Consider the following 14,446-nt stretch of genomic DNA (forward strand, 5'->3'; position numbering starts at 1 on the left):
GACCATGAACATTGGATGTCATTGATAATGGGATCACATCATTAGGAGAATGATGTGATGGACAAGACCCAATCCTAAGCATAGCACTAGGTCGTGTAGTTCGTTTGCTAAAGCTTTTCTAATGTCAAGTATCATTTCCTTAGACCATGAGATCGTGCAACTCCCGGATACCGTAGGAATGCTTTGGGTGTACCAAACGTCACAACGTAACTGGGTGGCTATAAAGGTGCACTACGGGTATCTCCGAAAGTGTCTGTTGGGTTGGCACGGATCGAGACTGGGATTTGTCACTCCGTATGACGGAGAGGTATCTCTGGGCCCACTCGGTAATGCATCATCATAATGAGCTCAATGTGACTAAGTAGTTAGTCACGGGATCATGCATTACGGAACGAGTAAAGTGACTTGCCGGTAACGAGATTGAACGAGGTATTGTGATACCGGCGATCGAATCTCGGGCAAGTAACGTACCGATTGACAAAGGGAATTGTGTACGGGATTGCTTGAATCCTCGACATCGTGGTTCATCCGATGAGATCATCGTGGAACGTGTGGGAGGCAACATGGGTATCCAGATCCCGCTGTTGGTTATTGGCTACAGAGGTGTCTCAGTCATGTCTGCATGATTCCCGAACCCGTAGGGTCTACACACTTAAGGTTCGGTGACGCTAGAGTTATAGAGATATTAGTATGCGGTTAACCAAAAGTTGTTTAGAGTCCCGGATGAGACCCCGGACGTCACGAGGAGTTCCGGAATGGTCCGGAGGTAAAGATTTATGTATAGGAAGTCCAGTTTCGGCCACCGGGAGAGTTTCGGGGGTCACCGGTATTGTACCGGGACCACCGGAAGGGTCCCAGGGGTCCACCGGGTGGGGCCACCTATCCCAGAGGTCCCCATGGGCTGAAGTGGCGTGGGAACCAGCCCCTGGTGGGCTGGTGCGCCCCACCCAAGGGCCCAAGGCGCCTAGGGTTGGAAACCCTTGGCCGTTGCCCCTTGAGGGGGCATGCGCCCCCCTGGTTGGAAACCCTAAGGGGGCCGTTGCCCCCCGAGGGGCCGCCGCCCCCCTCTAGATGGGATCTCCAAGGGGGGCATGCGCCCCCCTAGCCCCTATATATAGTGGAGGGGAGGGAGGGCAGCCGCACCCTAAGCCCTGGCGCCTCCCTCTCCCTCCCGTGACACCTCTTCCTCCTCCAGTAGCGCTTGGCGAAGCCCTGCTGGAATCCCGCTGCTTCCACCATCACGCCGTCGTGCTGCTGGATCTCCATCAACTTCTCCTTCCCCCTTGCTGGATCAAGAAGGAGGAGACGTCTCCGCTCCGTACGTGTGTTGAACGCGGAGGTGCCGTCCGTTCGGCGCTAGGATCATCGGTGATTTGGATCACGACAAGTACGACTCCATCAACCCCGTTCTCTTGAACGCTTCCGCTCGCGATCTACAAGGGTATGTAGATGCACTCCTCCCCTCTCGTTGCTAGTAAACTCCATAGATTGATCTTGGTGATGCGTAGAATTTTTTTAATTTCTGCAACGATCCCCAACAGCGAGCCATCCAGAGAGACGACGATCAACCTTGTGAATGACTGGCAACAACATACCATGAGTTATTTTGTGCAAGGAGAGAGGCAAGCCCAAGTACGTACAAGGAAAGGAGGACACTGGGCAGCCAAGGATCTGAGCAATAGCAGAGGCTGTGGTTGTATCCACTGAGACAGGCACGAGAGTACTCTTGTGGAAATTTATAGTGAGCCCAGAAAAACCAGAGAAAGCCGTTAGGACAGACTTAATGACTTCTGCCTGCTGCGTACTGCCATGAAAAAGAATCAGTGTGTCATCTGCATATTGTAGGACCGGGAAGAACCTGTCTGAACCAAGGGGATGCAGCAAGGAGCCAACTTGAAACATCTGACAACACATCCTTCGCAACACATCAGCTACAAGAATGAAAAGGTACAGGGATAGAGAATCCCCTTGCCGAAAACCTTTCTTGCCAGGATGGGAGCACCCAAATCACCGTTGAGTAGAACTCTAGAGCTGCCAGTAGACAGGAGAGTGTATATCCAGTTTGTCCACACTTGTGGAAAGCCTCTGGCATTAAGGATCTTGCGAAGGCAACACCAACTGACGCTGTCGAAGGCCTTGTGAAAGTCCAGCTTTAGAGCAATGACTGCAGTTTCCTTTTATGAGCATACTGGATCATTTCAGCAGCCAGAGCAAAGTTCTCGATAATCGATCGGCCCTTCAGGAAGCCGGACTGAAGCGTGTGAATCAAGTGAGGGATCCAAAATTTGAGCCGACTAGCCAGAACCTTAGAGGCCAGCTTAGGCACACTATGCACAAGAGAAATCGGCCTAAAATCACGCATTTCCAGAGGCGTATCTTTTTTAGGCAGTAGTGTAATGAAAGCAGAGTTGATAACCGAGAGGTCCACTTCATTCTTATGGAAATCACCAAAGAACCTGAGGAGATCATCTTTTATCAGCAACTTGAAAGCCTTGTAAAACTCATTTGTAAAACCATCAGGGCCCGGACTTCAGTTATTTGGCGAACCATTGATAGCCTGCACAATTTCAGCCCAGGAGAACTCCGCTGTGAGCTCCGACAGGTCGAGCGGAGTATAAAGAGAACCAACATCGACAGTGTCCATCGAGATAGCAGGCTGTCCCAAGATTGCCTTAAAGTAATCCGTAGCCAACCACAGCTTCTGACCAATCTCAAAATGCTCCACCCCATCCTGAACAAGCACTCTAACCTTATTACGACGAGCTTGGCAATTGGCCGCTGCGTGAAAAAACTGGGTGTTCTCATCCCCAGACACACACCATCGTATCTTGGCTCTTCGTCACCAAGCAGCAGTTTGCCAGAGAATCAGCTGCTCAGCCTTGGCAGCAGCAAAAACCCTGAGTGCTATTTCAACAGCAGAGAGTGACCTCAACTCCTCAACAGCATTTAAATAGGCAACGACATGTTTATTGTTATCCACGAGGACCCGCAGGCTAGGCTTCGAACGGCACCACTGTCGCAGAGCAGCACGCACGTGCCTCATTTTGAAGCTGATCAGAGAAGCAGCAGAACGGATCTCGCGGGTACCACGAGACCAAGCTTGAGAAATAATGTTTCGAGGTTCCTCCAACACCAGCCAGTGATTTTCCATGCGAAACAGCTTGTTTTTGGGCATGCTCGTGGAGAAGGACAGAAGCACAGGTGCATGATCAGACGTTGTTGTGGGTATGCAAGAGGCATCTGATTACAGAAAGCTGAGATTCCAGGCTGCGTTGACAAGCACCCGATCCAGACGGACAAGAGTAGGCTGATCTCTCTTGTTAGACCAAGTGAAAAGTCTGTTATTAATCTGAACATCGTCCATACCATGGTCTCGAATCCATGAGTTAAAAATTTCCATCATACTCCAGTTGATCTGACCCCGGGATTTCTCATGTGCATATCTGTACATATTGAAATCGCCCAGCACAACCCAGGGCATGTCGGGCGGACTAGCAACACTGCTGACAGCCTCGAAGAAGCTCGATCTCTCATGGTTCAGATATGGTGCATAAACAGCTGTGAGGAGGAACGTGCTGTTTGTTGATGTAGAAGTCATCTTCAGAGTGACATGGAACTTGTGCAGTGCTACCACTTGGCCTAGAAGCACCGTAGGATCCCAGGCAACCAAGATACCCCCGGCTGCGCCATCAGACAGGGTAACAGCATGCTCCTTGAGGTTTATTGGCAAGAACGCACGCAGCTTGAAGGGGGAAATGGACTGCAGCTTTGTTTCCTGTAGGCAAACAACACCAGGGCAGCAAGAGATTATAGTATCACAGACCAACGAGCACTTATCATCCTCGCCGAGTCCATGAACATTCCAGTTCAGAATCTTCATAGTGCAATAAAGAACACACAGCCCAGAGCAAGAAAAGTAAAGTGCAAATGCGGCCTGATCATGATGAAGCAAACGGAACAGAGCACTAAGATGGATAACCTGAAGTAGCAGCATACAGACTCATGAACGGCTGACCATAACCAACTACGAACCTTGAAGAAAGGCAGAACCAGACTAACTAGAGACCCAAGATAAAACAGATACAAAAGAAGACTGCAGAACACTACGCAAGACAGACACTTGAGAGATACAGCTGCGGACAGCACTGCCCGAAGGCCCAAACGAGAGGCACCCGGCCTAACCATTGAAGGAGTTGAAGACACATGCAGGGGAAGCAGAGGTAGCACCAGCGGAGGCGGAGGTGTCGTCCGACGAGACAAACGGCTTGAGACTTGGCGTGTTCCAGGATGGCACTTGCGTTGAGGTCGCAACACTGGGCAATCTTCTTCAGTTTGCCACGAGTCAGAGGCGACGGCGTGTTCAGCAGTGGCAGCTCGAGCAGGCCGGCCACGGCCGCGGTCTTGGTCTTCTTGCGATGGCGAGAGAGGGAACCAGAGCATCGCGACGGCCCTGAAGTGGAGTCAGATCCAGCCGCCACCGCCTTCCTCTTAGCCGCGCGCTCGACAGAACCCATGCGCATGCCGTCGTAGGCACGGCTGATGCGCGGGCTGCGTCGGGGCGAAGCAGTGAGCACCAGCGACGGTGCCTCCTCCTCCGATTGCTGATCGAGGCCAGGCTCCCTGACCTCCCCATGGCCCCCCTAGTCGCCCGACTCCAGAGGCTGGGGCCCGACCTCCTTATTGAGGTCAAGATCCACGGGGGTGGCCGCGACCACCGGGCCTGCACCCAGAGGTGGAGCGGGGAAGAGCTGGAGCACGACCTTCGGCAGGCGTTCGCCAGCACGAGGCTCGCAGGGCGGCTCACGGCAGCTGCAGAACACGGTGGCAACCTAAGGAGGGAGCGCAGCACATGCCCCGTGCTACAGATCGGTGGAGACGACTGGTGATGGTTGACCACACAACAGGACCCCAGGCTCAGGTCGTGGGATGCGGTGGAAGGGTCTGGAACAGATAGGCCGGGCCACGAGGATCTGGTGGGCCCGGTAGTGCTGCTGGGCTGGGAACTGGGCTTCCGCAGGGAGGACTCCACCGGAAAAGATAAGCGTTGGCCCAACTGCAGGGAGTAGCCCAACATGCACATTCACCTTGGGTGGGTGTCTACATTCGACGGAAGGAAGCAAAGGAAGCGTGCGGGAACATGGCCCACCAGACAGCACTTTGGGCCAAACGCTGAAGAAGAGAGAACGAGAGCTTTCCCGCGCAAGAACCCCCTTGTTGTAGTCAAAGCAAGGAAAGAAGCCATCGTCCATGGACAGCAGGCGGACCGGGATCGCGCCCGTAGCAACTCTGCTGTTGTTGAGCTCAAGCTTGAAGGAGAAGCTCAGGCCCTCCGTGTCGAAGGTCACCGACACCCGCGGCGTGCATACTTCCGCCGCCCACAACGACGAGTGGAGGCATAGCCGGAGCTCATCCTCGTGCAAGATCTGAGCCTCAGAGGGCAGGGAGAAGGCGGTTCCTCTGATGAGCTTGGGCTTGGCCGCCAGCTTGAGCATGGCCAGAAAGTCGGCCGGAGCAGCCGCCTCCGGGTGCAGGAAGGCGCGGAAAGCGCGGTCTGCCATGCCCTCCCCACCACCCACATGCCCGCGGCCCAAGGAGGACCCAGGATGGGCACGCCCCCGCCAAGGGGAAAGCGGGGCAGGGGAGCGAGGGTCGGCGTCGCCCCCATCGAGCCGACCGGGCGGGCGTGGCGTGATCGTGGGAGCGCCGAGGGAGCGAGCGACGTCCCAGATTTCATTGATGATGACATTAGCATAGATGCCATTGCCGTCGACGCGGTGGAAGGTGATGTGGTGCAGAGCCTCCACCTTGACGAGGACGAAGATGCTTGAGAACTCGCTGCCGTGGAGGCAAGCATGCTCTAGGCGAAAAAGGCTGGCGAAGCCGGTGACGCTCGCCACCACCCCCTCCGGTTCCACAGCTCTAGGGGCAACTTCTCAAGCGAGAGACTGACGACGTGGCGATAGGCGAAGCGGAAAGCTTTGTCGCCCGCGTTGTGCGGAAGGATCCAGACGGTGCGGTCGCCCACCTCCATCGGACTAGCACGCAGAGCAGCGACCTGCTCGGACTCGCGCTGGAACACGATGAATGCCGTGCCCACAGCAGAGCCGGCGAAGCGGATCGCGGTGATGCCGAGCCGGTGACGAAAAACCCTGCGAAGCCAGGGAAGGAAGGAGGCCTTTGGTGGAGAGATGGTGACAAGGCACACTTGGGAATTCTGGTCCGGCACAAGAGGGTAGTGGACGTCCAACGAAGAAGGGCGGCCGTGCACCACCGGCTCCATGGCAAGGAGAGGCTGGGTGGCTGAGCTTGGAGGGGTTGGAGGTGTGGGGAGAGGAAGTGAGGAGGCCTGCGTGAGGGAGAACGGCTCCGGGAAAACCGTACTTATAGGTGAACGAGCAGGCCGAAGCGAAGGGCAAAGGGACCTATAACTGCAACGGGCGCGAGTGTGGCCAACTAAGCGGCAGAGCCAGCGGACCACCGGATCCCTGCAATCCCGTCGCCAGTGGCTATAGGAAAGGCATCGGTAGCAGCGATTATGCAGGTTTTTAGGCTTTCCAAACCACAGTCGTGGATACGGTGTGGCTCCCGAGAGATTATCGGCAGCGGCAGCAGCTGGGGGGAAGAGCAACACATCTCTGTAGGGGGTAGAGGTAGGATCTGGCGACGCCGTAGGACGGGAGATGCAGCAGGCAGCTGGAGCGTCGCCAACAGCGCCAGGGGAATCCGCGCGCGGACCGGCAAGCGGTTGGCCAGCTGTAGGCGGCATCAGCGTAATGCAAGGGGCTGGGAGACATAAGCGCGAAGCTAATTGATTGCAGGATGGCTCTACCCCGCATGCGGCAGAGCGCCCTGCCTTCAAGCGTGTCGAGAAATCCCCGGAATCCGGGGCACGCGTGGTCGTGACAGTCAAAGGGTTGCTAACAAGCGCCGGGGGCGCAGCGCACGATGGGCGGGGTCCGAGGAGAGACGGCAAAAGGGAATTAGCCTCCCACGTACGACTACGAGCATGCACCCATGCATGAGCCGGCTCACGACGTACAGAAGAGTCCAGAGCAGAAAGAGACATGGCTACAGCGATAAAGCCTGACCACCATGGATCGCGGAGCACGATCTCCTTAGCAATGCACTCGTGAGCCACGTGGAAACGAAAGGAGCCCCTCTGACACGGTTGGACTCGGTAGCCACTGGCACAGCCCCCGAACCAGGTGACCAGGAGGGAAGCGAACGCTGCTCGAGAGAAAACAACCCCGTCGTTGAGAACGACGGCGAGAAGACCGGTCGGCCGACTACGGCCAGCCACGGCCGAAACGGTGCCGCGGCCATACTTGGACAGCATAGCATCCTCAAACCAAGAACCATCCATGGAACAAGCCAGAAGACCAGAACACAGAAACCCTAAAGCTAGACCTCAAGAGGAGCTACCAGCGCCTGAGCGGCGAGCATGCATCAAAGGAAGGGCTGCTGTCCAGAATGAACACTACGAAGAACTGACCCGAGAACCAAAGGAGAGCGAAGGACGAAGAGCCGTTGATCCTGAACTAAACCTCAAGCAGCGCGGCGGAGCTCGGGGTGGACGCCGAGCCCGAGTGGTGCACGACGGAAGGAGCGGTGAGCTCACGCCACCTAGCAGCTGCAGGCAGATGGTGGACGCCGTGCCCAGGCGGCGCACGGCGGTGAGATGTGGAGGCTGGTGGGTGGACGCCGTGCCAGGGGTGGCACACGGCGGTGCGGCGAGCGCCGACGCCTTGGACAAGTGATTTATGTCTTTACACTTTTGACACCCACGGAGATCTCTGAAGGCTGATCATGCGTCACCCATGGATTTGTCTTCTAACATTACAATTAATATTCTGGCGATGCAACTGAAACTCCTATGGTATTAGAAGTTTAGAACACAATTACGATCTCAAGGTTTGGTAACTAAACTTTACAATTGTATTTGTCCTGCTGAGAAAAGTTCATCTATACCATCCTTCCTAAGATATCAATATTCTAGATCGTAAATGAAGAAAATTTCATCTATATTATCCTCCTAAGAACCAGTACATCTATTATATATTGTTACAAAAAAAAGTTCATCATAACTTCGCCTATATTTACATAAAGGACGGGCGCGGTAACACGCGCCGTCATGGTCTAGTAAACCATATTAACCGAACGCCCAGCCCTAATTTTTGGTATATATCTAATACATTTTTATAATATTTGTCAAATACAAGATTAGCATTTATTAAATACATGGTCAACATTTTTTCTATAAACATTTAACATTTTTCAAATGCTAGAGTGACATATCTGCATTTTTTTAATACATGATCAACATTTTTTTCTATACACATCTAACCTTTTTTAAATGTTTGAGTAACAATTTTCAAATACCATATCTATATTTTTTTAATACATGGTCAGCATTTTTCTATACACATTTAGCATTTTTTTAATGCTTAAGTAACATTTTGAAAACACCAGATCTATATTTTTTAATACTTGGTCAACATTTCTTCGATACACATTTAAAAAAATCAAACGCCTAAGTAACATTTTTCAAATACCAAATCTAAATTTTCTTAATAGATGGTCAACATTTTTTATATTACACATTTGAAAAAAAACAAAGCTTGGTTAACATTTTCTAAATACAAGTTAACATTTTTTTGATACATGATCAACATTTTTTCTACCCAAATTTTAAAAAATTGAAATACTAGTTAAAAAAAATTGGATACATGGTCAACATTTTTTCTATGCAAATTTCACATTTTTCAAATACTTGTTAAACATGTTTTCAAATGCTTGTATTTAACTTTTTTTAAATACATGATCAACTTTTTTCACACAATTTGTCTATTTTTTGTATACATTTTTCGTATACATGAGAAACATTTTCTCTATACACAATTAACATTTTTTAAATTTTTGGTTAGAATTTTTTAAATGTTTTAAGAATAGTGTTTGTAATATATTTATTTAGAATATTTGAAAGTATAAACAAAAGTTTAAAAATGAAAACAAAAAAACGCCTTTAGTCCCAACAAGTTGCGGTAGGCTTGAGGTGAAACCCATAAGATCTCGCGACCAACAACAACAGAGCTTATGAGTGTATTGGTTACAGCTAATTTAGCATCTAGATTAAATCAAGATGACAGGAAGGTCTTCATGCACGTCCTCCATTTTGATTATTTTTTGGTCCATCAAGTAGTTGGTGGAATGAATGAAGTATGGCAATATAATCATTATTATCCTATTATAATCTGCTGTGTGCTACTACTTCGGAGAAGAAATGAAAATTTTACACAATGCCCGTGTGTTTAACTTTTTTTTCCTTTTAATAAAATAGTACTGCATGTTGGGATCTCTAAAAAAACTTTATACTCCGTGCGAAGTACTCCCTCTATTCCGAAATAATTGTCGCTGGGGAAAACTAGTGTACCGAGCGTCACGTTGCGATTTTTCTTCGCTTTCCCGTTTTGCCCTCCCGCTCACTCTCTCCCCGACCGCTCGCAACTCTCACTCTCTCCCTGACCACTTGCTCTCTCTCCCCGACGACTCGCTCTCTCCGACCCCGACCGCTCGCCCTCTCGTTGGCCAGTCGCTCGTCGTCAGTCGCTCGCCGGCCAATTGCCACCCTCTCCCTCTCGTGGCGTCTTCCTCACCGCAGTCTTGCACCTCACCACCCATAACCCTAACAGCCCGCCTCCCTTTCGTGGGTCAAAGGTGACATTTTTACCAGCCGGGGTGCTCGATTCGTGGCGGCGGTGCTCGATTCGGGGGCGGCGGTGCTCGACTCGGGGGCGGCGGTGCTCGACTCGGGGGCGGCGGTTCTCGATCCGTGGGCGGCGGTACTCGATCCGTGCTGGAGCAGCGGGAGGAGGAGGCCAGGGTGGAGATCGTGGTGCGGAAGGGGAGCTCGGCGAGACGGTGGCGATGGCGAAGGGGCGGCTCCGGGCGTCCACGCTCCTCGTCAGCCAGGGACGATTTTAAGGGGGGGGCGGGGGGGGGGGGGCTAGGACCCCCCCCCAACGATCTCGTTATCCCTTGATAGCGATTAGTTAGGAGCGACATTTTTCCTCGTACACACATAATTTCTAGTTGTCTCGCCCCCATGCTCTCATAGGCAGAGGCCCAGAGTCATGTACACAGGCGCATGTACATACACGGCAGGGACGATTTTAGGGGGGGGGGCAGGGGGGCTAGACCCCCCCAACGATCTCGTTATCCCTTGATAGCGATTAGTTAGGAGCGATATTTTTCCTCGTACACACACAATTTCTAGTTGTCTCGCCCCCCATGCTCTCATAGGCAGAGGCCCAGAGTCATGTACGCAGGCCGCATGTACATACACGGTACACACAACACCAAAGGCCCAAATATATCAGCAAAAGGGAAAAGAAAACACAGCCCACCGTGGTCCGTGGATGGAAGACAAGGAGTTGGAAGCAATACGCACGACCTACGCAGCGCCGCAGCGGCGTGTACCAGGTCTTCTGCTTCCTTTTCAATCTGCTCGTTCTTGCGATCCGAAAAACTTGCTCGCTGCCGCCGGCCGCCTCTATAGTCTATCCTCTATGTAATCTCTCCATCTGTTCCGTTCAGAAGGGAAGGCCTCCGTCCGATCGTCCCTGAGACCCAGACGACCACACTCCCCTGCGGCCCGGCGTATTCTGGCCGGCCACACTGATGAGCGACCAAACAAGGAAGAAAGGTTAGTTTTTTTGCAGCACCAGCATTAGAATAATTTCTGCCTTGGAATGTAATTGTAAGAATATAGACATTAAAAACTAATTAGAATTTTTTTTATTGTCCAAAATTGTGTTCTGTAGACATGAAGAGGAAGAGAGCTCAATCAATCCATACTTATTTCAAGCCAATTGGTTCAATCTCCCAGCCATGTGAACATGGTGATGGTGCTAATACAAATGATGTGCAGCCTAGCGAAGAGAACAACCTTAGTCATGCTGAAGGTGATGCTCAAGATGTTCCAGTGCCAGAAGTTACAGAAGAAGCTACAGTCATAACCACAAAATATGATCGAGACCCAGGGAGGCGCCCTCAAATTTGGCAACTCCCTCCAGAAAAGCAAGATGATGCTAGGCGTTTTTATATATGTGAGGGGGCCTATCAGCCCGAATTGGATAATTATGAATATAATGATAGAAGTGTTGTTCGTCGGCGATTCCAAAAAGATTGGTACACAAATTTTTGGTGGTTGGAATATTCGACTGATACAAAATGTGCCTATTGCTTGCCTTGTTTTCTCTTTTCGAAGAAGCCAGTTGGGAAGTGTGGTTCGGACACATTCACTGTCAAAGGATTTGATAAGTGGAAGAAGGTTAACAATGGAAAAGAATGTGCTTTTCTCAAACATATGGGCACTACTCCCAGCTCTGCTCATAACTTTGCAGTTCGGTGTTACGAAAATCTGAAAAATAATCCAATTCATATTGACAAGGTGATGAAAAAGCAAACTAAGCAAATGGTTCTTGATGCAAGACTGAGGCTTAAGACTTCTATTGATGCCATGAGGTAAGAAACATATATTTAATTTAAGACAATTTTCTTAATACATTACATCTAATAATTATTCTCTATTGATTGTATCAGGTGGTTAATGTTTCAAGCATGTCCATTTAGAGGAAATGATGAATCTGAGGATTCCAATAATCAAGGTAATTTCAAGGAAATGATTAAGCTTTTGGCTTCTTATAATAAGGATGTACAAGAAGTTGTACAGAATGCTCCTAAAAATGCAAAGTACACCTCCTCAACTATTCAGAAGGAAATTGCTAGCATAATTTCACAAAAAGTGCAAACCTCAATTAAAGAAGAAATGGGTAACAGCAAGTTTGCAATACTGGTTGATGAATGTCGGGATGAGTCTAAAAAAGAGCAGATGGCAGTAGTTGCTCGGTTTGTGAACATAGAAGGGTTGATAAGGGAGCGTTTCCTTGATCTTGTTCATGTTAGTGACACTTGTGCTTTGACTCTCAAGAATAAAATCATTGTTGTCCTAGTTGATAATGGGTTGAATGTGCAAGATATTAGAGGCCAAGGGTACGATGGAGTAAGTAATATGAGAGGGGAGTGGAATGGGCTAAGGCTCTAATTCTCCAAGAGTCTCCTTATGCTTATTATATCCATTGTCTAGCTCATCAACTCCAATTGGCTTTGGTTGCCGCTTCAAGGGAGGTAAATGAGGTTCACAATTTTTTCCAACATGCAAATTTTGTTGTGAATACAGTTAGTGCATCTCCCAAACGTAATGATGAGTTACTAGAAAACCAGGCAGCTCAAATTGCTAGAGAGATTGAATTAGGAGAGCTTGACACTGGAAGAGGGGCTAATCAAATAGGATCTTTACAAAGGGCCGGGGACACGAGATGGAGTTCACACTATAAGTCAATCAAAAGTTTGCTCAAGATGTTTGCTGCAACTATTTCAGTTCTAAGAAGTGTAGCAACTGATCGCTCAGCTACAAGGAATTCAAGAGGAGACGCTGCAGGTGCCCTGAAGATATTAAACACATTTGATTTTGTCTTCATTCTACACCTAATGGAAAGAATTATGAAAATCACGGATATCTTGTGTGTTAAACTTCAAAATAAAAGTTTGGATATTGCTAATGCACTGGATTGTGTTTCTAACACAAAGTCGTTGCTTGCTGAACTGAGACAAGATGGATGGGAAAGTCTTTTTGAAGATGTCAAATCATTTTGTGTGAAACATGAGATTGATATCCCGGACATGGATCAAAGGTATGTCTCTTTCCCTATCTCTATGTTCATTAAATGCCAATGTAGAGATTTAGTCACTTACAAACTTACTCATTATTGTCTAAATCATGCAACTAATTCATGTTTTTCATATATATTGCAATTATAGGTATGTTGATGTAACAAAATCAAGAAATAAGCATGACAACACCACCGTTATCCATCATTACAAAGTAGATGTGTTTAATGTTGCAATAGGTCAACAAGTGATAGAGTTGAATGATCGATTCAGTTCTCAAGTTACGGAGCTTCTAGATCTTTGTTCATCATTGGACCCTAGACATGATGCCTTCGACAAGTCAAAGATATGCACTCTAGTGGAAAAATTCTATCCTGCTGATTTTACTAGTCAAGAAAGAGATCGGTTGGAGTGTGAATTACCACATTTTCAGCTTGATACGTTGAACCATCCAGAGATCAAAAATTGCAAATCACTTGCTGATGTGACAAAAGGGATAATTAAAACTGGCAAGTCTTCTTATTATCCTATGGTTGAGAGGTTGTTACGATTAGTAATAACTCTTCCGGTGTCAACTGCAACAGCAGAGCGAGCCTTTTCCGCAATGAAACTTGTCAAGACACGTCTTCGAAGTAAATTAGGAGATGATTTTCTTCGTCATTGCACTATAGTCTACATTGAGAAGGAAATAGCAGCCAAGTTTAGCTCCGACGATATTATTGAGATATTTGATACCGGTGCTCGTAAATCCGATTTCAAATTAATAGATATATAATTTTTATTCTTATTATGGAGCAACATACGTACATTGACTATTTTTATCTTCCAATATTTACTAAGTTATGTGACTATGTATCCAAAGATTTTGATGTTTTTTGTTCTTGCCTCCCTATCTCTATTTTCTGGCTTCGTCCCTGGCAGCATGTGGTGTGGGCGCTGATTCGAAATCACTAGCGAGTCATACTTCAACTGCAATGCAATGGTGAGCCTCACTTGCCATCCTCCCTCTCTTTTTCTTTTGTGAGAACTGCATTTCAGTTTGGAGTTCGCTCTGCTGTGTGTGTGAGAGAGAGGTACCATGGTGGCCAGCTATAAGCTGTCCTGTGATTTTGTTTTCACCTAAATCTGCTATATGAACACTTCCTTGTTGTTTGTATACACCGTCGAGTTGAATTGCCTAACTTCTGAATGTCTACATGACCATTCTTTGCTTCTGTCAATGAAAATCAGTGTTAGTAGCAATGTTCAGGTTGTTACCAATGTTCAGTTTTACCAATGTATTCTGAAAATAAAAATCCATTTAGTGAGCACATTTGCTAGGAGTACAGTGTTACACATGCCAATGTTTAATTTTTAGAGGGAGTACTCCATTTAGTGAGCACATTTGCTGGCTTGCAATAAGAGGATTAGCAGTAGTTCAGATTCTCAGTATCTTCTCTGTAGGAGTAGTTTTAGTTAATTAACTGAAACTTTCTACTCCTCTTCTGCAGGAGCATCTTCTTGCTCTCTTCTCTCTTCTTTCTCTCTTCTTATCTCTCCTCTCTTCTCTTATCTTATCCTCTCCTCTTCTTAGATAATTTTAATTAACTGGAAATTAAACCTTTTCTTTTAGTTAAATCTAGATTTAACATTTTAGTTAATTAAACTTAAAATAAACCTTTTCTGTTACTAAATTAAACCTTTTGTGTTAAAATTAAATTAAACTTTTTCCTCTCCT

At 48.3% G+C, this 14,446-nt stretch overlaps 1 protein-coding gene across 1 annotated transcript; it reads left to right on the forward strand.

Moving 5' to 3' along the window:
* The first annotated feature begins 10,677 nt into the window (after positions 1 to 10,677).
* On the forward strand, positions 10,678 to 12,103 carry LOC109744441 (uncharacterized). The gene is made up of 4 exons (XM_073503920.1): positions 10,678 to 10,702; positions 10,821 to 11,008; positions 11,267 to 11,523; positions 11,602 to 12,103. The coding sequence occupies exons 1-4, from the start codon at positions 10,678 to 10,680 to the stop codon at positions 12,101 to 12,103; spliced, it is 972 nt and encodes a 323-aa protein (XP_073360021.1).
* Positions 12,104 to 14,446: the final 2,343 nt, after the last annotated feature.

Source organism: Aegilops tauschii, chromosome 7, assembly GCF_002575655.3.
Source record: "Aegilops tauschii subsp. strangulata cultivar AL8/78 chromosome 7, Aet v6.0, whole genome shotgun sequence".
In the NCBI taxonomy this organism is placed as follows: domain Eukaryota; kingdom Viridiplantae; phylum Streptophyta; class Magnoliopsida; order Poales; family Poaceae; genus Aegilops; species Aegilops tauschii.